This window comes from Culex quinquefasciatus, chromosome 3 (genome assembly GCF_015732765.1).
Source record: "Culex quinquefasciatus strain JHB chromosome 3, VPISU_Cqui_1.0_pri_paternal, whole genome shotgun sequence".
In the NCBI taxonomy this organism is placed as follows: Eukaryota; Metazoa; Arthropoda; class Insecta; order Diptera; family Culicidae; genus Culex; species Culex quinquefasciatus.
The window spans coordinates 125,686,278-125,711,610 of NC_051863.1; the positions used below are offsets into that span (position 1 = coordinate 125,686,278).

General features: G+C 38.9%; 3 protein-coding genes across 3 annotated transcripts in view; 2 read left to right on the top strand and 1 right to left on the bottom strand.

The window, feature by feature from the left end:
- The window catches only part of LOC6039875, a 90,655-nt gene extending 65,653 nt beyond the window's left edge, over positions 1-25,002 (top strand). Inside the window, exons 2-8 of the mRNA XM_038261157.1 lie at positions 5,414-5,469; positions 13,746-15,081; positions 15,526-16,518; positions 16,696-16,715; positions 17,108-17,541; positions 17,604-17,852; positions 23,858-25,002. Of these exons, the coding sequence (XP_038117085.1) occupies positions 5,414-5,469; positions 13,746-15,081; positions 15,526-16,518; positions 16,696-16,715; positions 17,108-17,541; positions 17,604-17,852; positions 23,858-24,771 (4,002 nt within the window). The 3' untranslated portion in view covers positions 24,772-25,002. The remainder of the gene's footprint in view (positions 1-5,413; positions 5,470-13,745; positions 15,082-15,525; positions 16,519-16,695; positions 16,716-17,107; positions 17,542-17,603; positions 17,853-23,857) is intronic.
- On the bottom strand, positions 3,282-3,896 carry LOC119769746. Its single transcript, XM_038263276.1, has 2 exons — positions 3,838-3,896; positions 3,282-3,775 (listed from the first exon to the last, which is right to left on the bottom strand). The coding sequence occupies exons 1-2, from the start codon at positions 3,841-3,843 to the stop codon at positions 3,311-3,313; spliced, it is 471 nt and encodes a 156-aa protein (XP_038119204.1). The 5' UTR covers positions 3,844-3,896; the 3' UTR covers positions 3,282-3,310.
- Positions 4,156-4,777, top strand: LOC119769747. Its single transcript, XM_038263277.1, has 2 exons — positions 4,156-4,213; positions 4,267-4,777. Exons 1-2 carry the CDS (start codon positions 4,208-4,210, stop codon positions 4,729-4,731), a joined length of 471 nt encoding a protein of 156 aa, XP_038119205.1. The 5' UTR covers positions 4,156-4,207; the 3' UTR covers positions 4,732-4,777.
- Positions 25,003-25,333: the final 331 nt, after the last annotated feature.

Sequence of the window (25,333 nt, forward strand, 5' to 3'; positions counted from 1 at the left end):
TAGTCTTTTATTAGTCTATGTTCGGAGCGTTTGGTACGGTATGTCCACGCATCCTTCCTCCCCTGTTGATTCTGTGAAATGTGATCCGTTCTCAGAATCTGTCTCTGCGGTTAATGCAACGCAGTAGGCCTGGCCGCTTTAATTTTTGCAATACATGTTCCGGGTTACTCGGATGTAATGCAATCATTAATATTGACAAGAAAGGACTTGGGGCGTAATCTAACCAAAAGTTCTTCCAGGATGCTTTCTTCGGACTGGCTGCGCTTGTGTTCGATTAGATTAGATTAGATTAAAACGTGATATTTACTTTTAAACTCTTCAATTGAAAAAAAAATAAAAAAAGAGGCACAGCCTTTGAAATATAATTGTTAAAACTTTTACCATAAACCGGGATGATTTTAGCCGGGGTAACTTTGATAGGTTTGAGATTTTTCGGTAAAATGAAGAGTACTAATTAAATACGTACGGAATGGTATTGAATCATACTCGGAATGGTATTGAATCATACTGACCGTGGTAAAGAAGTGTTCAAAGTACTTGTAGATGAAGTTTTCATAAAATTTTAAAAAGTTTTAAATGTTAGTAGGGGAACAGCATCTAAATCCAGCGTGCCTCTAGTGTTGCCATATCAGCACTTTTACATTCAATTCAGCTTATTGAAGGCGTTTTCAACTAAAATCGAGTAATAAATAGTTCAATAAGAAGTGAGCAAGCAAATTTCTATTAAAAGTTTTGCAAAATAGATTGTTTAAATTGTGAAAATCAGTAAATTGGATGAAGTTAGGAGCGAGTGCTTAACCTGCCAAACATACCAGAATTTTCCCTATACCATGATTATGGAAATCTTGATGAAAAGTATCATTTTAATATTCTCAAGGTTTCATGATTTTCTTCATGAAATGAATTTGAATCGGAAAACGGAATTCATTTTCTGATTCTTTGCAGTTCTCTACGAAATCGATCTTTTGCTTTGAATTTTAATTTTTGTATTTTTTAATCCGAATGAAATTTTTTTGGTGCCTTCGGTATGCCCAAAGAAGCCATTTTGCATCATTAGTTCGTTCATATAATTTTCCATATAAATTTGGCAGCTGCCCATACAAAAATGATATATGAAAATTCAAAAATCTGTATCTTTTGAAGGAATTTTTTGATCGATTTGGTGTCTTCGGCAAAGTTGTAGGTATGGATAAGGACAACATTGAAAAAAATTACACACGATAAAAAAACTTGATGATTTTTAATTTAACTTTTTGACACTAAAACTTGATTTGCAAAAAAAAAAACAAATTTTTTAGGAGACATAAAATGCCAACTTCTCAGAAATTTCCAGGTTGTGCAAAAAATATTTAACCAAGTTCTAAATTTTTGAATCAATACTGATTTCCCGCCCGTGTGGATCAATCGGACCGCGCACTGGACTTACAATCCAGAGGTCGCCGGTTCGAATCCCGCGGCGGGCGCTCTAAAATTCTTTGTGAAAATATGGGTATTCGGCGCCGTCGCTCCGTGCCATACTTTCATACAATTAGGAGCCCAGGGCGGCGAAGTCCTTGTAGATAAAAAGGAAGACACTAGTGGTTGGTACCAGCAATGGTGGCTGACAGCTATAAAGTCAACTTCGTTTTACTGATTTAAAAAAAAATAAAATCAAATTTGCAATGGTAACTTTTTTGAAAATAGTCACAGTTTTCCATTTTTTAAAATAAGTGCCCATGTTTGCGCAACTTTTGAAAAAAATATTTTTGAAAGGCTGAGAAAATTCTCTATATTTTGCTTTTTGAACTCAGTTGATACGACCCATAGTTGCTGAGATATTTCCATGCAAAGGCTTAAAAAGCAGGAAAATTAATGTTTTGTAAGTCTCACCCAAACAATCCACCATTTTCTAACGTCGATATTTCAGCAACTAATGGTCCGATTTACAATGTAAGAACATGAAACATTCGTGAAATTTTTCGATCTTTTCGAAAACAATATTTTGATTTTAAAACAAATGAAAATATTGTTTTTGAAAATATCGGAAAATTTCACGAATGTTTCATATTTTAACATTGTAAATCGGACTACTAGTTGCTGAGATATCAGCATCAGATATCAGAGAAATTTTTCCCAGGAATTTTCGATCGTCACCCTCTAAAACTATTTGTTTAAACACTATTGAAAAAACTTTTTTTTAAATAGTGCATGGACCTTGTGTGTCCTACCCCAATACAAATAAAAGTCTTGAGAAAAACCTTACCAGTTGGAAAATACTCCAAAAATAAATTGAAATCCTATCAATGTCACCGTGGCTTACGTTATATCAATTCACTTTTTATTTCAAAACACAAGATTAAAAATATCTGGTACGCAAAATTGTACTCTCTAGTCAAAATGATAAACAATCCTGGAATTTATTTAAAGGTCCAATAAAACAAATTAAGATTTCTGGCTTTTTGGGTGTTTATAAATACCCTTGGTTGTTTTGAAAACACCCAAAAAACTAAGTACAAATATTTGTTGATTGGACCTGATCAAAACAAACTCCAGAATAATTCTTTCCTGAGGGATGATGCCGAATGGAACCGTTCGCTTTTATCCTACTTATTCTCCAGACTAGGATGATTTTCAATATCACTTTGTGGGGCTTAACAATAAGTTCGATTTGATAATTTCATGGCTTTTTGAAATTGCTCAGATTTTTCATTCATTATTCTCTTCCCGGGAGAGTAACGAAAACACTTTTGCGCGTTCGTCTGAAGCTGCTAACGTTCTGTATGCTCCAGAATCGGGTTTAGAAATAGAACACCGCCCATGCGTGTTCGTCAATTCTTGATTTTCTTACGCCCCATCTTGCGCACGTCAAAATTGGTACTGTTATTGAAAGAAATTGACCGATCATTTCCTGTGTGTGTGTGTGCGTTTTCTTTCATCTTCTTGGGACGTTCTCATGTTCGATGCTTTAATCGAACTCCCAGCGGGACGCGGATCGCACCAAGATTACGCGCGCGCTCTTGGAATAATTGATTCTAAATGACTTTGAAAAAGTTGTCCTTGCGGGGTTATGCTACCGTGCGGGGAATACATTCCAATGGCTATCGGGGGGACAAGAACCTTTTACGGTAATCTTGTCATCACTGTGTGTACTGCCATCACAAGTCGTGTGAAGTCCTGCTGAAGTTGATTGATTGATTTAAGTTTCTTTGTGATTGCTTGAAATTGATGGAGTTTTTTCTGTAATCTGATGTTTTAAAAGTAACTAAGATATCTGAACGTTTTTAAATTAATCACAGTTCCGTTTATTTCATCATCATCCAAATCACACTTTTCAAGCAACGATCAGCTTCTGGTTGATGGCATGTCCAACCAGCGGAGCCACATGGACCGATCCGGGGTTGGCCGCAACGTACTTGGCCGCCGGAATGGCTGCTCCCAGGTAGTTGTTGTATCCGTAGCCGTAGGACGACGCCAGCGGATGTCCCCACGGGTTGACCTTGGCAACGTTGGCCTGGACAACGGTCTTTCCACCGAGTCCGTACCAGTTGTTGGTGTAGCCGTTGGAGTAGGTCGCTGGCCAAACCGCCGAAGACCACTGGTTGACTCCGTACGGGTAGCTGTTCAGACCATTCCAGGTGTTCAGGCCATTCCAGGAGTTGAGACCGTTCCAGGAGTTGAGTCCGTTCCAGCCGTTCCACGAGTCTACGCCGTAGGTGGACACTGCAGGCCACGCCGACGGGACATATCCAGCTTGGGCGACAACGGCCAAAGTGGCAACGAACAGAGCGATGAAGGCCTGATTAGACAAATTGAATTGGGTTAGAAGATTTGTAGGAGACAAATCCTAGGTTAACTCACGTTCATGGTTTCACGGATGGTTGACTTCTGGACAAACTCGAGTAGCTATAACTGCAGAAGAGCTTTGGCTTAACTATACAGTTTGGGGACCAGATATCCAATTTTATACGTTTTTATCTGAAGGTCAACTTTGCAATAATTTCAAATTAAAGACAATCACTTCCTTAAGAAGAATAACTTGATCAAATGAACTTAAACTTATATTTACGGATGGCTGGTTTTAGAAAAGCTGAATAGTGAGTGAATGTTTGTCACTTGAACCGACATAAGGTATAAAATCTATTCTAGAGATACCGTCAAGTACAGTTCACCAACAGTTCTTCAACAGTTAGCATTCGAGTTTGTCCAGGACTCAATCATCCGTAAAACAATGAACGTAAGTCGAACTTTAACAATTCTCGTACAAATCTAAAAAAAATCTCTGATTAGGCCTTCATCGCTCTGTTCGTTGCCACCTTGGCCGTTGCCGCCCAAGCTGGATATGTCCCGTCGGCATGGCCAGTGTCCACCTATGGCGCAGACTCATGGAACGGCTGGAACGGCCTGAACACATGGAATGGCCTCAACTCCTGGAATGGCCTGAACACCTGGAGCGGTTTGAACAGCTACCCGTACGGTGTCAACCAGTGGTCCTCGGCTGCGGCTTGGCCAGCGACCTACTCAAACGGCTACATCAACAACTGGTACGGACTCGGTGGAAAGACCGTCGTTCAGGCTAACGTTGCCAAGGTCAGCCCGTGGGGACTTCCGCTGGCGTCGTCCTACGGCTACGGATACAACAACTACCTGGGAGCTGCTATTCCGGCGGCCAAGTATGTCGCTGCCAACCCCGGATCGGTCCATGTGGCCCCGCTGGTCGGTCATGCCATCAACCAGAAGTTGATCGTTGCTTGAAAAGTGTGATTTGGATGATGATGGAATAAATGGAGTTTTATGTGAATTTGCTTATGTTTATTAAAGGGATGGAGGATTGCTGTTAATATTTAACATTTTATTATCTAATTCAGAATTTATCAACTCATTAAAAGAAACTGGGACATCTCATATCTTAAATCGCAGATACTAATAGCAACGACAAAACCATCCACCACCATGATCGTATTAATATAAAACAGTTATCGGCCTAGATTATTCTTCTTTATTTAAAAAATCCCTGCCTCATTCTAGACCACGCTCAAAGTCTAGACCCGCTCTTGGACGCTCTCTATTCGCGCACTAATCGCGCACGCAACCCATTATTACGTTGATATGCAAATACATTTCTCTCACACCACGTTTTGAGCAGAAATAATGTTATTAATTCGTATGCGACCAGACGCACGCCCGGCAAAACGGTTCTTGACAGCTCAATCGGACAGCTCAAAATTTTCGGGTTCGTCACTTGCCGCGTTGAAGTTCTTTGTCTGGGCTGGCGGTCTGAATTATTCAGCGAGGTGTTTCGAATAATTTTCAAATTGAATTGATTTCGCGCGCTTTTTTGTTCTTTTCATTTTAAAATTGTGCCAAATATCGATAAAGCTTAGCCGAGACTGTTGAATCCTTTATTAACCTTTATTTCTCTTTTTTCAAATTTCAGACGTGTATTCTATCGACGCTTGTGCTCAGCATACAATGTCGTCCCCAGGCAGTGCAGTAAGTGTTTGATTCGCCACCTCTTCGACAGCTAATAACGATGAATAACCCAACATACAAGAGTTGTTCCTAAATGATCCGTTGACGGGTTCGGGTTCGAATGGGAGCATTCAGTGTTGTGTAATGTTTGTGGTGTGTAAATCGTTTAACAGACCGAGTCGTCTTTCCGTCGAACCCCAGATGTGTTCAGCGTCCCCGATTTCCTTATCAGAGTTTGGCTCGTTTCCTGTTTGTTTTCGCTGTTGTTGTTTTTGTCATGACCTAGATGTTACTTTCATCAACTCACTTTCATGTACCTAGTATTCATTTCATTTCATTCCCATACCCCATTCCATATTGCTTGTTTTGAGGGTGCGGTAACCTATGCTTTGCACGTGCACACGTTTCTTGTTATGCTTATCCTAATACATAAATACTATCAAAATGTCAAGCGCGTCTAACGTACCCAATTATGTTAACAATTTTAAATAAAGAAATGTTTCAAAGTACAAAGTGAATAAAAATGCATATTTCAGACAACGAATCATTAAAAAATAAAAATGTTTAAATATGTGTGCAACATTTCGATGACTCTTTGCTCTCTTGTACTAACTAGATAGGAATCCCAGAAAGCTAAGTGAGCAATTCTCTACCAAAACCGGAAATGGATTTTATTTGTATTTTTTGATTTGGCTCAAATTTTGTGGGGGCCTTCCCTATGACCAAATAAGCTATTTTGCGTCATTGGTTCACCCATACAAGTCTCCATACAATTTTGGCTGCTGTCTATACAAAAATTGTATGTAAATATTCAAACAACTGCAACTTTTGAGTGAATTTTCTGATCAATTTGGTGTCTTCTGCAAAGTTGTAGGCATTGTTGATTGAGAAAAAAATAGGTACACGGAAAAACATATTTTAGATAGATTTTTTTTATAGATTTTTTAATCAACTTTTTTTTTCACTTAAACTCAATTTCCCAAAAAATGTATTTTTTCATTTTCGAGATTTTTTGATATGTTTTAGGAGACAAGAATCCGCAACTTTTGAGCCATAGAGAAACATGGTCAAAAAATCTGCCGCCAAGTTAAGAATTTTTGAAAAAAATAGTGATTTTTGGAAAAAATCGAAGTTTCATGCAAAAACAAATTTGACATTATTTTTTAATGCATAATTGAATTTGCAATCGGAAAAACTTTATAGATTTTTTGATAAAGGGCTCCGTTTTCAAGATATAGCCACCGAAAGTTTGATTTTAGCGAAATATTTGCAGTTTTTCGATTTTTAAAAATAGTCACTATGAGTGACCATTTCTAAAAATATTTTTTTTGAAAAGTTCAGAAAGTTTGCTATAAAATTGTCTAAGAGACATTAAAGATTGGACCTCGGGTGACTGAGATAGAGCCGCTTTAAGAAAAAGAAACACGAAAATTGAAGTTTTGTAAATCACACCAAAACAACCCATCATTTTCTAATGACGATATCTCAGCAACTAATGATCCGATCTTCAATGTTAATACATGAAACATTCGTAAAATTTTCCGATCTTTTCGAAATTTTTTTTTTGATATTTTTATATTTTTTTAATCAAGACAAGCATTTTAAATGGGCGTAAAATTCAATGTTTGGCCCATATAAAATATTAGTCTTGATTTAAAAATAAAATAAAATATTTTTTTCAAAAAGATCGGAAAATTTCACAAATGTTTCATGTTATAACATTGAAAATCGGACCATTAGTTGCTGAGATATCTACCAGATTTCAAAAATATTTTTCTTGAATACTAAACTTTTTGTAAATACTTCTATGCTTTTTTGAACACAATTTTCAACGAATTAATTTGGCTGTTCGCATTTTTTTCCGATTTTGAATTTTGTATTTTTTATTTGAATGAATCATGATCTAATTAATCCATTTTGCATCATGTATCACAAACATGGGAGATATTCGCACAACATTTGCTATGAATATAAATTTCCATGTCCTGAGATTGGAATTTCTGATCCAATTGATGTATAGTTATTTTACACAGTTATAGTACACAGAAAAAAAAATATTTTTTCATTTACCTTACAAAAACTCTATTTTGGCAAAAGTTAGGTACACTCTAGAATTTAAAAAAAAGCAATGAAACTTTCATCAAAGCTGATAATTTTTTTAATCTGATAAAACACTTTTTGCATTCAAATGTTGAAACTATGGCCCGTTATTTTTATTTTTAATCTCTTTTTTTGTCAGAGCCAATAATTTGCAGCGGCCTTATGTATTTTTTTATTTACGAAAAAAAAACACTTGATATTTTTAAAAATGTATTATGTATTATTTATATCTTAATTGAATTTTCAATCGAAAATAACTCTTGAAATTTCGAGAATATTCACTTTTTTCAAGTTACAAAAAGTTTTAGGTAACAATTTGTATTTTATTTTTTTCATTATAAAAATTAGTATCCTTATCTATATTTGTTCATCTCTGCAAAAATGTTTTCAAATGGCTGGATTTGCTGTAATTTTTCTGAAAAAAAACCATAATTCTTAGTATTATCCAAGTAACTAAAAATTTTTAATCGATGATAAAGAGCTTGAATACTTTTAATTCAAATTTTAATGTTTAAAAAAATCAATGTTTGTTTTTGTTCAGAGTTTCAAAATCATGATTTATATATCAAAAGGGATTTAATTTTGTTTACTCTTTTGAAATGTTGAACCACCTAAGTGATATTTATGTATTTTTTGAAACAGGATCTTGATTACCTATATGAAAACTATATCCGAATTAATCATCGTTTGTTAGAGATTGATAGAGAGAGCATTCCCCCAACGAGTCTAACAGTTAGTATATCTGAACTCCCAAATAACATTTTAGGTTTAGATAGATCGAGTTCGTAAAACATATTGATTTTACAATGCAACTTGGAATATCTATCTACCCTAAGTAGAGCCTGAGATTTAAAACAAAAGTATTTACGTGGTTTTTGGATGGATCCCATAATTCCATACAAAAACCAAATTTGCCCTGAACTTTTTATTCAAAGAGGTAATAAATTAGATTCAAAATTTTTAGTCCAGATCATTAATGTGACCCATTTTTGGTAACGAGTGAGAAAGACACCAACTGCATAGGTAGATTTAGCTAAAGATGATTTCATTAGTTCTTTACATAGTTTTTTTAGGCCTGTGAAAAGAACAGAATAATGGGAATAACTACTTATGAATTGCAATTTCACAATTCAGTTTAGCAGTGCCCAAAGTTGTTAGCTGTATGGATCTTTATTTTTTTAACATCACATTGTCCAACAAAAAAAAATGTATACTTTAATAGTTTTCATAAAAAATTGTAAATATTTTGAGATTTTGGATGGATTTAGGCTTTTTATTGATAAAAAAATATTCGGAGATTTAAAATTTTATTGCTTCAATAATTTTAGTAAGCATTAATCTTCGACATGTCAAACAAATAAATGTAAAAAAACTGATTACTCAAGCTGTCAATAAAATTTTCAGTCCATTCAGGAAGATAGCTTTGATTTTTCGTTCTATAATATGATAACTCCCTCTCTCGACGGTCCCTTCAATATCGAAAACGAGAGAGTCTACTATATTTACATAAAATAAGAGAAGAGATGTGAATATAGTTTCACTCTTGTGTATAAGAGAGCTTCAGATTTAGGGAGCAAAATTAAATGCTGATGGAAAAGCTTAGAATTGTGGATGCAGTAAATAGAGGAACAAAAGCCCAAAACAGAATAATAATAACAAGCAAGGTGGAAATAATTTCTTCAGAGGCAACTCTCGGTTAACAAAGTTCTACTCATTAATTCAATGAGAAAAACAACCGAGACAAAAGAGGAACACAAATTAAGAACATATTTTGTAACGCGTCTTCTAATAACAAGGTGTGTTCTACCCACGATTACTTTTTTTTCTGCTCGGGTTTCCACAAATCACCACTTTCGCAGCTTCCTGCGGGAAGCTTCTGCAAAAGGGAAGAAAAAACTGACGAAGATCAGATCTCGCGGGTTCACAAACACACGATGACTCTGCAAAACTCGTGACGACGAAACGACGCGACCACACGAACGATGACGACGGCAGCAGCTGCGGTGCAACATGAAAAAGAAAAGAAAAAACGAAATTACGATCGCGTGCTCACGACAGTTAAGGGTCCACTCGAGGGGGGGAGCTTTTCATCTGCGCGCTGGACCCTTAACTGGCGGGCTTTCCTGTGCTTTTTTCTGTTGTTTTTGTTCTAAAGGAAGAATTATGTGTGAGAAGAATCCGATCGAGAATCGCTTGCGTGTGTTTGTGTTTCGATTTATGTTCGTTTTAGTCGATGCATCTTTTTTTGTTGTTCTAACTTTTCCCTCTCTCTCACCAAGTGAATGTGCCTTGTTTGTGATGTGCTTTCTATGTAACAGTAAATTTGCTGAAATGAGGCATAAATTGCGAAGAAAACACACAAATAACGATATCGTGTAGCGTAAATACAGGTACGTTTTTAATCTCGATTAATGTTCCCTGCTTGCTCTTACCCTATCTCTGTAAATAGCGTTCTACTACAAGTTTAATACCAATGATGAGCTGCTTGCTTTAGTTGCTGTGCTTAACAAAATTTGTTTTATTAATTCTATGTGTTGTTGTGTCAAAAGTCGATCGATTCTTTGCAATGGTGCACCGTGTGCTGACTGACCAAATCAATTTCTTTAGATACGTTTTTGGACTACGAAAGCAGAAGCTCATCGTTTGTTTGAACTTGGTTATATATGGTTTAATTTGAATAAAGGTGATTTTATGCGGATTTATCTTTTTTCCTGTTTTTAATGAAACTTTTTATTCCGAACAGTATAATGAGGTATGTTCAGTTATTGACATATCATCTGTTGTGTGCTATATTGCGACATCGACCATTTTGGTCGAAAATGAGTTGATGATGACGTTTTGTTGTACTACAAGATGCTTTATCCATTTTTTACAATTCACTTCCGTTTCCCGGAAATCGCAAAACACACTTGTGACATAAACAAATTGATGGAAAATGCGGAAATGTTGTCATATTTTTAACAAATATTTATTGATACACATTTTTCAAAAGCAGTTCCAATTTTTGTTTTTGAAAATATACAGATTGAGTCGGTTAATCAATCGATTTGAGTTTATTTTAGATTGTATGGGAATTCTGCGCTTCTTTTAACTGGTGTTTTCAAATTAGTTGACTTAGAGCGTTTGTTTAGCGATAGTATAGGAACCGATTTTTTCAAAAGGGTTGACGCCGTCATTCCTTGTTTTGAAAATATTAACCATGTCCATACCTTTATAAATTGCCGAATTGGTTTTAACCAAGTCCCAACTCAAAATAATTTCATAAAAAAATCAATTTTCTCGAAAAGTACTGAATGGTCGTTGTCATAAGATAGCACACAAATAACGAAATGTAATTAATTTATTTCTCAACTACGTGAGGTGTTCGACATTTGCTTCATGTTCATAAAGTTCTTAATTTTCATGAAACTTGATGAACTTATACTAACCTTTTTTAAGTCATGTGTCCAATCGACCGGAAAAATATAATTTTGGAACAAATTACTTTTTGTCATTATCTATAAACAAGTATTTCTTAATCACATCAATTATAAATCAATAAATCAAGCAAAAACTACAGTCTATTAAAAAGTTAACATACATTACATAAAATCTGCTGAAACATAAAAAAATTAAAGAACAGCAACAACTTTTACCTAGTTTCAAAATTTCATGCTGAACTTTACCACAAACAACATGAACATATTCATGTAAAAATGATTTCTGCTGAAAAGTTTTTTTAACGAATAAACCTTTCTTTATATAAAAAATGAAAAGTTATGTTTGCAAATTAAGAACATTTGAGTTTCCTAACCAAAAATTAGTATTATTATACTTTAATTAGTTCATATTTTGTTTCAAATATACAGATTACCAACAACTATATATTTATGTTTCTATATCTCGATGCCTCTGTGCTCTCTTGCACTAAGCTTGCAGGGTTTCCTATCTAGTTAGCACAAGAGAGCACAGAGGCAGCGATCTATTGACATTGTGAACGAAGCTATTTTAAAACCCTTGCGAATTTTATTCCAACTTTCAAAGTTTCTCTTCAAAATATATTCAAAAAATCAGGTAGCAAAATATGTTTTGCTTTAAAACTCCAATGTTCATGAGGTTGAATTGATTTGAAGTTATATAAAATGTGTAATATTTAATCAGTTTTTATTGTATTTCATTCATAAATTCAACATTTAAATAAATAATTAATTTAAATGCTGTAAGAATTTCGAACTGCTCTTAAATGTTTGTGATTTTAGGATATTTTGTTTAACATGGATGAATAAAAAGTTAAAAATGCAGATGTTTTATTAAAATTTTGGAAGTTGTTCAAACTTCAATAATAAGTTGTAAGAAAACTTTGTAATCAAATCATGTGATATAACTTTTTTAAGAGACAATTGTTCGTGAACTTTGTGTGGCAAAATTTTTGTTTTGAGAGATTGGTCATATTTTGTATTATGCCAAAGGGGTATTCACACAGTGTTTAATGTTTAAACAGTGTCAACAGCGGGGAAAATATGGTTCAATTTAACCGGAGATATTCCGGATTCCGTTGAAGTACCTCGGCCCTCCTATGTGGATTTTGCCTTCCTCACTGAGGTAAGGCTATAATCTAGCTCGAAAAATGAACATTTTATTAAATGCTCGAAGATCCACCTTCATAAATACATATCGACTCAGAATCGAAAACTGAACAAATGTCTGTGTGTGTGTATGTATGTATGTATGTGACCAACAGACTAGCTCATGTTTCTCGGCACTGGCTGAACCAATTTAATCCAAACCGGTTGCATTTGAATTGGTTTAGGGTCCCATAGATTGAGTTTTATACAAATTGAAGTTTCGATAAGTATTTAAAAAGTTTTGCATAAAAATGTATTTCGTCATGTATTTGGATGATAGATAACTGGTAAGAAATTGATTCAAATATCATAATGTTACACATTGTTGGATAGCCAATTGAAAGACCTTTCCAACGAGTCTAAAACATTGAAGATTTGGCAAACCAGTGTCTAGTTATGACTACATAAGTAATATTTATGTAATTTTTTGATGCCGGATCTCACTTAAATGTATGTAAACTATGTCCAGATCCATCATCTGGCCCATCGTTGGTTAGGTAAATGAAAGACCTTTAAAACGAGTCCACAAATTTTAAGATCTGACAACCCTGTCTCAGGTAATAACTACTTATGAAATATCTGTGTACTTTTTATTCCAGATCTAAAATAATTCAAATGAAATTTATGTCCAAACCCACCAGCCACACAGGTGGATTAAGTTAGTTTTTAATGAATATAATAAAAAAAAATCCACGGAAAAATGCCGCAATTGATGCAAAAATTGAAAGCATTATTTAATACATCGTCCTTCAAAAATAATTGAAATGGTTCCGGTTTCACCAAAAACGGTGCACTGAGCTGATGTCGATTGGTGGTGGGAACCGGCTCCGGTGAATCGTAGGACTTAACCATGCCAATTATTTTTGCATGATGATGTATTAGGATGATGTTTTCATGGTTTGTCTCATCCCTGGCATTGATTTATAAAAAAAGTTTTTGTTATATTGATCAAAAACCTAGACAGGAGGGCCGAGGTACCCCAACAGAATCCGGAATATCTTCGATTAAATTGGACCATTTTTTCCCTTCTTATAAAAGTTGAAAATTCAGCAAAATCTGGATTTATTGCAGCTGGGAGCAATCAATTTGGCCAATTTTACCAAAAGTTATAAGTTATAAAAATTGGGGTAAAATAACTACCTGAGCAATTAAGTGTTAAGGTGGTTTAATTTTCCATTTTTCCTTTTATTGCAGGGCTTAATATGGTGGGTTTAATGGGCTTAAATCCCACAAGTGATACCATAAAAGTGTTATGACATTCAAATAAGCAAATAAGTTATCACAGGACATTTTAAAATTTTCACCTAGATTCCGCTAAATTTATGAATGTTTCAAAGAAACCCTAGCGATTATCCATCTTTTAATATTTTTAAATATCTTGATTTGTCAATATTCTCAACATAATAATAAATAGAACAGATAAATCTGCAAAAACATCTTTCAACTGCTCAAAATGTCTTTCCATATAGTTTAATATTTTTATGTATTTCTCGACAAACATTCTCTTCTCATTTTCACACAAACATCTCATCAATCATTTCCCATCGCACTGAGCCCCCCTCCCCTTTTTCTTCTTCTTTCCCCTCGTTCCAGAGTCGAACCCCAGCTGATGCGGCGCCTCTTTGCGCAACCCCGCGCCCTCGTCGATCCCCCCTTCATCGAGCAGCGCGGCTCGATCGAGGAAACGCAACGCATCCTGCGCGAAATCGAACGCATCAACATCGCCATGGGCTACCGGAAGAAGCAGGAGGTGGCCTTTCCGCGGACGTCCAACTTCAACGAAGGGTACTTTTATCCCCGGCCGGTCTACCAGCCGTTGAATTTTCGCACCACGACCATGAGTCCCGCGGCACCGGTTCCGATGTTCAAGCAGTTCACGGGTGAACGGTTGGTGTCTACGGTGGATCCGTTCAGGGCACAGGTCTACTACTATCCGGCACCGTACTTGAGGGTTCCGATGGTGGATGGTCCGAGGGCGTTTCAGTCCGGGGAGGTGCTGGAGATTAAGCGGAGCAAGGAATTGAGTCCGAAGATCTTCGTGCTGCCGATCGCTGTTCCGTCGGCTGACGGGCGGTCCAGCGAGGTGCGGTACATTCCGAGCACGGTCAACTTTGGATCGCTGCAGGGTTTCAGGAGCAGGGGAAAGGCCATGGAGGATGAGGAGAGGAAGGTGAAGAAGGGGAAAGGTATGGTAGAGGACATGGCCGAAGTTGTGGAGGAGGATAAGGTGGATGAGGACCTGCTGGAGGAGGTGCTGGACGCTGTTGATTACGATTTGGATGACGATGAGGACGAGAAGCAGCAGGTATTGCCCGTCACGGAAAAGTTTGCGAATGATAAGTTTATGAACAGCAAATTGACTGATTCCAGCGAGGAGAACAGTGACGAGCAGGCTGATTTAGAGGTGATGATGCTAAACAAAGGTGTCCGCGGCACTAGTCGTAGCTTCAACATAACGGCTACCTTCCAGAACTTCACCAACCGGTTCATTCCTTCGAGCACTCCGACCACCACGCTGGAACCGTCAGACATTAAAGAACTGCAACAACTAGACTTCTCGGAAACATCGGATGCTACCGCTCCTCAAGCGGAGCTTGAACAGGAGAAAGGTCCATTCGGGCTATTCAACCGTCAAACCGACCCCGGCAACGGCGGCATCGTGATTCAGCGTCTGCGAGTGCGCCAGGGAGGTATTGCGATCGCCGGACCGGGAGGTATTGCCACGGCCGGAAGCGGAGGCACGGCAATTGTCGGTCCCAACGGGACGGCCATCACCCATCCGAGGAGCTTGACGATTGCCGGACCGGGTGCAAAAATCTACGCCGTTCCGGAGTCCGTAGACCTGGGCAAGACGATCAATGCTACCAAGAGAAGCCTGCCACTCGATGCCGTCCTGGTGGCGAACGGTCCCGTGGTGTACTATCGGAATTGAGCCGTGTTTGAGAGGAGTTTAAGTGGCCATGCTGTAAATATCTTGTGTACAAATTTCATACGAGACACTTGCCATCACTGGAGATCGTCACTACATGTCCGACATCCGGATCTCTGCCAAGATTTCGCATTTATTCGACTTGACCGTAATAGTATTGTACTTTAGGATTACTTTTAAAATAAAACTATCGAGTAATACCCACAAAAAAAAACAAACCTGTTTCACTTGTAGCGCTAAGACCGTGCATGCCGTGGTGGTTGCAACCCGCACTCGTAACCTCTAATCTTCATCCTAGTTCCTAACAGCAAGTACAGCCGGTAACCGCTTCTAACCCCCGCCAACTTCAGCTCCGCGATCCAGCTAAGTAATCGAATGTTCTTTTCTTTCCCCTGCTCTCTCTCTCCCCACTCCCTTGCCTCGTTAAGCTTCTTCCCCTTCCAGCCACAACAGGCAGCGTCACAGTTTCCCTCACCCTACCTGCTTGCACCGGGTTCCAACGTGAACCTGAACTACCCACCGCCAGCAACGGCAGCTACGTTCTTCCCCTACGGCGCCGGTGAAGGCTCGTTTCAGCTCATTCCAGCGGAAGCGTTCGCACCGCATCCGTTCGCACGGATTCCGAAAACCTACGGCGGCGCGGTGAATCCGTCACCACAACCACCGATTACGGTTACACCGATCAAGCTGACCGACGCACGGGGACGTCCCGCCTCGCTGACCCAGGGACGGAAGCAGAAGAAACCGAAGCGCGTCATGAGTGCACCGTACGTACAAGCGGTTCAGCAACCGAACAAGCAGTTCAAAGTGCAAAAGATGCAAGTTACGAAGCTGCGGAACGTAACACCGGGCATGGTGAAGCCAGCGAAGCTCGTGCAGCTGCCAAAGACTCCAGCGAGACCAAGACCGGCAGCTCCTCAACGTCAAGCTGCACAGCAGCAATCAGCTCGCTTACAGACTCCAGTAGAGGTTCAGCTTGTACCGCTTCAGTTGCAAGCGATTCAACCAGTTCAAGCGATCCAACCAGTTCAACCAGTTCAAGCGGTTCAATATCAACCTCAACAGTTTGCTCCATTAATTCAGCAAGATGCGTCCCAGTTCCAAGCGACTCTACCCGAGCAACCCGTCCTGGTGACGGCTTCGGGTTCAACGGCCGCCGATCAACCGATCGCACGATCCCCCGTGCTTCCAACGGGAACCGCGAGTTATCCCTTCTACGGCGTCCCAACGACCGATAACCGCGACGAAGCTTCGCTCATTCTGGAGCCCAACTCAAAGGCCATCTCCGGCAACGGTGGAACGGCGATCTCGACTCCGGTGTCGCACGCCATTCTCAAGCACGGTAGTTCAACTAAGATCCTCTTCCGACCGCAGTCGGTGGCGATCGTGGGCGCCAACGGGAGGGCGCACGCCCAAGCCGATCTTATTGTAGACTATGTAAATTAATTATTCGTAAGAACAAAAAGACTTCACACATTCATGCATTGCACACATACATAGAAGCGGTTCCGAACAATAAAAGACACCAATATTTGGTTGTAAATAGTGTAAAACAGTTGGTTTTCTTAGCGCACGTCCACCTCCCCCATCTTGATCAAGGTCTTGCATTGACAGGTTGACCTGCTTGCGCAGACGTGACCGGCACGCAACATTACAGTTTTCCTAGGTCTTCACGCTTTCGTTCACTGTAAATATACCAATATACCATGCGTTTGCTTGAAGTTCGCTGCACCTCTCCTCTAAGCCTTATTGGGATGCACGACCGCATCCAGCTGTGTACACCTACTTCTTCAACCACCTTTCCTGCACTATCTCCCGCCTCACCACCTTTCCTGCCCGTCCTGGAAACCACCTTCCAAGCCGCGTGCTCTTGAACTACTACTAGGTAATTAAGACCCCCGTCAAAAACCCACCCACCCAAAACTTGACCTCGTCCGATTTGGTCTCAGTGTTGACGCCCTCGTTTCTCTCTTTCTCTTCCCCATTTTCTCCACCAAACCCGCCCCTCCCCCCAATCTCTCCGCAGGCCCGAACATCGCTCCGCGGCGGACGTCCTGAAGCTGCCGTTCTACGGGGGTGCCCGCGGCCAGATCCTCGAGATCCGCAAAAACTCGGACGGAACAGTGGTGAGCAAAATACTGCGCGGTGAAGACGAAGAAGATATGGAACTAAAAGTTCACCAGATCGTAGACGAGCTGAAGAACAACGAGGAGATCCTGGCGGAGGACGACGAGATCCGGGCGGCCGATCAGTCCTTCGGGGACTACCTGCTCAACATCCAGAAGGCGGCCGCTTCGCTTGTGACGCTGCAGGACCAGGTCAAGAAGACGGGAAAACTGTCGCCGGACCAGAAGAAGGTGTACGCCGACAACCTGGAGAAGCTGGGCGTGGCGGCGCAGAAGTTGGCCCACATCCAGCAGCAGGACGATGATCACGATGCGATCAAGTTTTTGTTCAACTGTAATAACACCCCTATCCCCCCTTAGAACATCTAAATACTTACCCCAAACTTCAAATTTTAGCCGAATACGACCAGCAGAACGCCCAATCGGATGCCCAGAAGAAGAAGACCACGAGCTACAAGGTCACCTCGTTCCCGGGATTCAAGGGCAAGGAGGAGGAAAAGCCGCAGCCCACGACCGCCCACCACAAGAAGAAGGAAGAGGAGGAAAATGTCGGCGAGGAGGACAGCGTTTCGGCCCAGGCTGACGACAGTGTACAGGTGAACTCGCCCGAAAAGGAGGCTTCGATTGCGGAAGCTAAGCCAGTTGGTGAGTAACTAAAGCACTGTCCAACTCCGTATACAAGAGATCAACATATCGAAGCTGTCGTGTTAACCTGTCGCACATCGCTTTTTGACGTTCCGAGAAAAACGCGTTACAATGTTTGACCTTGAATAACAAAAACGAGAGCACTCAATGTAAACAATAACAAACACGTTTTGTGTGGTTGATCATTCTGTGCATCGTCCTGAAGTTTGGTTGATTTTGTTTTCCAAGGTCCCGAGTTATTTATAAATACAAATGTTTACGGTAGTCGAGCTCGTACCTGTGTCATACGTTTTCTGACCTGAAATCCCTATGGCCAATTGTCGCACGTACATCAATTTTCAGGCTGTGTCAAAATAACACGACAAGATTGAAACTTCTATTCATATTCAGTTTTTTCGGTTTTTATTAAATATCTCGTGTTTAAAATCGAGTTTTGGGGATCTGTGAAGGTCAAAGATAGGCATTGTGAGCTGTACAAAATGGCGTTCTTAATTCAATTTGGACCAAAATGCACGACAGCGACGATATGTCTTCAAAAATAATATTTTTATGTTGAATGCGTCCAATTTATGCTAAATTTTCACAATTTTGAAATTTCCTATTGATTTATTGATAATTACTATCAAAAGTGAACGACATTCTCTTGAAGGAAGGTTCTCACCTTACCTGTAATACAAAAATGTGTAAGGTTTCGTGGAATTTCATTGCGTTTCTATAATGTTGATATTTTTGAATATATAACTAATACATCTATAGTAAAATGGCCGTATCTTTGGATACTTCTCATCAAGTTAGTTGAATAAAATTTATTTTTGAAAAGGGTTTTCTTCACAAACTTCAACAATTCAAAAAGGCGTAAAACAATTTTTTTAAAATCATTTTTTTCTGGGGGTTTTGTGCAGAATTTAGTAAATTTTGTGTTAAGTAACTGTCTTTTGTGCTTTGCCATGGCTTTCAAATAAAAAAATATTGCTCAAAAGGGCTAAGAACCAGGAAAAAGGCATTTTAAAGTTAATAGCACTTAAGAAACATTTTTTTTAATCTTTTGTATCCCACAGATACCTCTCAATTGAGGTATCTTGAAGCTTAGAATTTGGCATGATTTGGAAGCTTAACAATCAACTACAGTCATCCCACATATTCGGAACACCCACAAATTCGGAACACTTTTATGATAATTTGTCAATAGCATGCCAGAAGTAGCTTTACTGTCGACCTTACTATTTTTAGAACCTTCATTTGGACATTATCTTGCTATTTCACTAGTGAAAGTAGTACTTTTTGAACAAAAAACTTCATTCCAAGACTATTTTGTCCAGAGCAGCAAAACATTGCCTCCAAATGGCCTGTTTCATAATTGTGGGATGTTATTGTACCTCCCACAATTGTGGAACACCTGAATTTAACTTATATTTTCACAAAAAAAGTTATCAAACCATGTATAAAACATCACTAAGCTTGAGTTTCATTGGTTTCAGTGTGTGAAGTCATTATTTGGTAATAAATATGTACTTCTGGAAGGATCCAAAGTTTGTTAACATTCGTAAGAAAAAAGTGTTCCGAATTTGTGGATTTCAAGGGTCAAAGTTATTCTTGAAAAACTTCATATAAAAGTTAAAATTTGCAGATGTTCGATACAGCATTCGAAAGATCGCAAGAAAAGCTTTCAAATGAAGGTAAAAGCGAATCATTAAGTTCAATTATCGATTTGCTATGATTTTTTGAACATTGGTCGATCTGGAAACCGTTCCGAATATGTGGGATGGCTGTAACATGGATTTGGATGCAAAAAATTTGGTCAAGCTTTTCAAAAACAAAAGAACAAGTATTTGGGATAAATTTATCTTCATCGGCATTTTGTAAAATTATTACTGAAAATGATTTTTTTACTATGCTTGATTTTTTATAAGGCTTAAACACTTATCATTAAATCTTTACAGTTTTGTGAATATTTATAACATGTCAATGAAATTTAGTCTTATAAATCTATGAACGAACATTCCAGTAAAGACTTTTTGTAGGGTCTGAAAAAAAAATAATAGAAAAGAAAATAACGTTTGGAAATTTTTCTAAACAGTTTTTAGAAAAGTGTGCTTATTAGGGTGGGTACGTTTTTCAAAAAGTTCTCGGATCAAGTTTTATTATGGTTCCCCTTGTAGGGCATGCCCATAGGGACTTTCATGCCAAATATCAGCTCATTTGGTTGTAAAGCGCAGGTTGTTTACATGGGAATTTATGGGAAATTGGAACTTTGTTCAAGCGCTCCTACAGGTCTGAGAAAATCACGCGCCATATGGTCAGGCCTATGGGAATGGTCTGGAGAACAATTTACCGAAGAGAGCAAATGGATTCGTTGTCCCTAGACCTGGCGCAGAAACAATCCGATGTCTCCGGAATCAAGTTTTCCTGAAAAAGCATCAAATTTTCCTTAGCATGCTATGAAAACTTAATGAACACCGCGACGCCATACGTCAGGCAGCTACCACGTGGATGAAAAATTTGCAAAAAAATACAAATTTGCTATGCAAAGATTCAGAATTCGACTGAATAATATCAGGATTGCTCGCAATGATCATTTTCTAGTTAAAAGAAAGTTTGCAATTGAATATTCCAGCCGTTTTTCACCCACGTGGTAGCTACCTGACTATAGCGTCGCGGTGTGCATCAAGCTTTCATAGCATGCTAAGGAAAATTTGATGCTTTTTCAGGAAAAACCGTTGATTCCGGAGACATCGGATTGTTTGCCGATGCGCCAGGTCTAGGGACAACGAATCCATATGATCTCTTCGGGAAATTGTTCTCCAGACCATTCCCCATAGGCCTGACCATACCAGAAGTTGGCGCGTTATTTTCCCAGACCTGTAGGAGCGCTTGAACAAAAAGTTCCAATTTTCCCATAGGAATTCCCATGTAAACTTTAACCCTGATGCGCGCAGCCAGTTTACAATCAAATGAGCTGATATTTGGCATGAAAGTCCCTATGGGCATGCCCTACAAGGGGAGCCATACTAAAACTTGATCCGAGAACTTTTTGAAAAACGTACCCACCCTAGTGCTTATCTTAAATCAAACTTTTAATTATTTATTTTTTGTTTTGAACAATTCGTTTTAAAGAAAATTTAAATTAGATTGGAAAAGTTACAATGGAAATGTGATAAGTTTGCAAATTTTCAGTGTAATATAAGACATTTTTTATTTCATAACCACGTTTTTTTATTCAGTAGCCTCGCTCTACCCCGGCTTTTATAAGAAATTTGAAAAAAAAAACAATGATTCAATGTAGATTTGTAACCTGACATCCTGCTTTCGGCAGTCAATGTTTTCAATAAAAGAATGGACAGATTGCTTGTTTACAAATCCTATGATAAAAAATATTAGTGAAATGAAATCAGTCACAGTTTCATGTGCAATAATAAGATGTTTTGTAATTTTGAGTTCAAAAAGTGTAAAAATGAAATGGTATAATTTGGCAGTTAAATATAAATAAAATAATTCTGGCGATTCATTTTTTTCAACTAAAATACTTGTTTTTTAGCAATATTTGACACATAAATTTGTTACAGTATAACATTTTTTTAAAATCAACAAAACTTAAGCTTAGTTTTATTTCCTTATGGTGATAGATGTGGGTAATTCTCTATCAACTCACACGAAATCGGGAAAAGTTGCCCCGACCCCTCTTCGATTTGCGTGAAACCTTGTCCTAAAGGGTAACTTTTGTCCCTGATCACGAAACCGAGGTCCGTTTTTTGATATCTCATGACGGAGGGGCGGTACGACCCCTTCCATTTTTGAACATGCGAAAAAAGAGGTGTTTTTCAACAATTTGCAGCCTGAAACGGTGATGGGATAGAAATTTGGTGTCAAAGGGAACTTTATGTAAAATTAGACGCCCGATTTGATGGCGTACTCAGAATTCCGAATAAACGTATTTTACATCGAAAAAAAACACTAAAAAAGTTTTAAAAATTCTCCCATTTTCCGTTACTCGACTGTAAAAAATTTTGGAACATGTAATTTTATGGGAAATTTAATGTACTTTTCGAATCTACGTTGTCCCAGAAGTGTCATTTTTTCATTTAGCACAAAATTTTTCATTTTAAAATTTCGTGTTTTTTCTAACTTTGCAGGGTTATTTTTTAGAGTGTAACAATGTTGTACAAAGTTGTAGAACAGACAATTACAAAAATTTTGATATACAGACATAAGGGGTTTGCTCATAAACATCACGAGTTATCGCGATTTTACGAAAAAAAAGTTTTGAAAAAGTTACTTTTTGCGTTTCTCTTTGTTTCGCCGTCCGTGTCTGTCGCGGGTGACCATGAATGGCCATGATCGATGACGACCAACTTTTTCAAAACTTTTTTTCGTAAAATCGCGATAACTCGTGATGTTTATAAGCAAACCCCTTATGTCTATATATCAAAATTTTTGAAATTGTCTGTTCTACAACTTTGTAGAACATTGTTACACTCTAAAAAATAACCCTGCAAAGTTAGAAAAAACACGAAATTTTAAAATGAAAATTTTTGTTCTAAATGAAAAAATTACCCTTCTGGGTCAATGTAGATTCGAAAAAAACATTAAATTTCCCATAAAATGACATGTTCCAAAATTTTTTACAGTCGAGTAACGGAAAATGGGAGAATTTTCAAATTTTTTAGTGTTTTTTTCGATGAAAAATACGTTTATTCGGAATTCTGAGTACGCCATCAAATCGGGCGTCTAATTTTACATAAAAGTCCCTTTGACACCAAATTTCTATCTCATCACCGTTTCAGGCTGCAAATTATTGAAAAACACCTCTTTTTCACATGTTCAAAAATGGAAGGGGACGTACCGCCCCTCCGTCACGAGATATCAAAAAACGGACCTCGGTTTCGTGATCAGGGACAAAAGTTACCCTTTAGGACAAAGTTTCACGCAAATCGAAGAGGGGTCGGGATAACTGCTGTGTGAGTTGGCGGAGAATTACCCATGTTATATTTTGGTTTACTTCAATGAATTTTCTAATGAAATTTATTTGATTTCTACCTAAAAAAAAATCGAGCAATATTCATAATATATTGTTTATTAGATGTGTATAATTATCATTCTATCGTGCTTCAGGGACTATTCTCAGGAAGTAATCTTGTTGTAGAAAAATAATTATACGTAAGTTATACACTGAAAAAAATCATGGTAATATTACATGTGGGAAGGGGTTCATCTTTTAAGTCAGAAAAAATGTGTTATTTTACCTCGGAAATTGTGTAATTTTACCACTCTTCTGTTGTAATGTCGCTTTTCCAGTCTAAATTGAGGTAAAATTACATCATTCAACCTTCTTAAATTACACCTTTCAAAAGTACACAATTTTTTACTGTGTACTTTACCGATATACCTATATTTTTTTTAGAATTTGCCCTACATTTTTCGAAGGCAATGTTGGAAATGGAAAAATTTGTTCTTGAAATATGCAATTTTTTATACTTAACTGATTTGAGAAATCTTTAAATAATTCAAATACTTTGCCATATTTTATTCAGTTTCAGTTTCTTATTTTGCTTTATGTATGCTTTCAAGAAACTGGATTTAACCTGTATACAACAAGCTTACAAACTGTTGGTTAATGTAAAACTCATCAAAGTTTTTTTTGCAATAAAAAAAACTGTCAGTTTTACCTCACAGAAAGAATGTCTCTGCAAATAGCTCTACGGTTTATGCCAACCTTTTGAAAATTTGAAATTGAGTCAAATACAATAATATTACATCTAGAAATGGGTACATTTTTTATCACAAAAAAATGTTTAATTTTACCTAAAAATGTGTAATTTTACCACTATTCTGGTGTAATGTTACATTTTCAGTCAACAACAGGAAAGAGGCATCATTCAACTTTTCAAAATTACACCTTTCAAATTTACACAATCTTCTACTGTGTACTTCAAAAGTACTGCCAACAAACCATCCCAGGCCAAATTAAACACATACAAACAACCTAATCCCTTGTTTTTATTCCACAGGTCTTGCCATCGCCGGCGAGGGCGGCGTTGCGTCTTCGAAACCCGTTGCCACTGCTGTCGTCGGAGACGGTGGTCTGGCCGTTGCTCGTCCCGTGGCCACCGCCATTGCTGGCATCAAACCGTCCGAGATTGGATCGCTGGGTCTGCCCATCACCGTGAACAAGAAGCTTGTCACCAAGGGAAAGTATGGACTGGTGGCGGCGGATCAGGAAATCCCGATGGGACTGTTGGTTGGACCGGGATTTCAGGAGGCTCGCGTCTCCCAGAATGAAATTGAGGCCGAAATTGACGACGCTCGGCAGCAGGCAATTGGGCAGATGAGCGGAACGTTGGCGCCCAACTTTGACACGGAGAAGTTTTTGGCCAGCTTGAGGTTGAAGGCCAAGCAGCAGCAGGCTCAGCAGCAGGTGATCGCGGCTAGTCAGCAGCAGCAGCTTGGATTTGGAGGGTACGGTCAACAGGCTCAGAGCGTCTTGCCCCAGTCGTATCCGTACGTGAGCGATTACATGAGCAGCCCTGCGCAGTACACGCCGGCGTACACCCCGAGCTACGTTCCGACCTACTACAGCTGGAATCCGTACCAGTCGTACCCGTCCGCGTACCAGTCCGCTTACCAGACCTATCCGAGCTACCAGAGCCAGCTGGCCCTGATGGCCGCAGCCTACCAGCAACAGCAGCAGCAGCAACAGTTTGCTGCCTTTCAGCCCCAGTACAACCCATACCTGGCCAGTGCCGTCACCCATGCCTTTCAGCCCCAGTATGACTACCCTCAGCGAACTTACTACTCAGCTGCCATCGCCACTCCGGCCAGCACCGCTGCTCCAACTGCGGCCGCCGCGGCCTCTGCCTACCCAAGCTATTACAATTATCCATCCTACTCAACCCCATCGCCATACAGATTTTTCTACTATTAGTCTGCTCGTGACGCCTCCCGGCGGGGGCGCCCAACCCTACGTGCTAAGCATCAGCTCGAATGGGAACTAGTTTCGTAAGGATCGACAAACAAAACTCAAAAATCAACAAAAAGACTTAAAAACTGTGCGAGCCTTCCCCCGATGAAGTCCCAAGAACGACCTCCCTATAGAACATCCTCTGGCATGCCATCGAAGTGATCCCGTACAAATAATTACTCAACTTAACTCAACGTAAAACATACTTGGAAGGATGACTTTTGTAGATCGTCCCAGATGCAGAAAAAAAACGAACTGACGATGGATCGCCTTCCCGGGAAGCAGGCGCGGCCGCGTAGTCCAGCGAGCAGCACGGCATTGGCGAAGATCTACGAGACCCGCCCGTAACATTTAAGGCCTAGATTTAGGGAAGGGAGCGACGTCACTTGTGAAGGTTAGTCCGGGTGAGTGAGGTGAGGTTAGTGGATAGAGAAGGGGCTAGGGGCGGCACAATTCGATACAAATAGATTTAGGTAGCTTTCCCAGCGAGAAAATTCAAAACAAAGAATTGGAAGAAAGCAGAAAT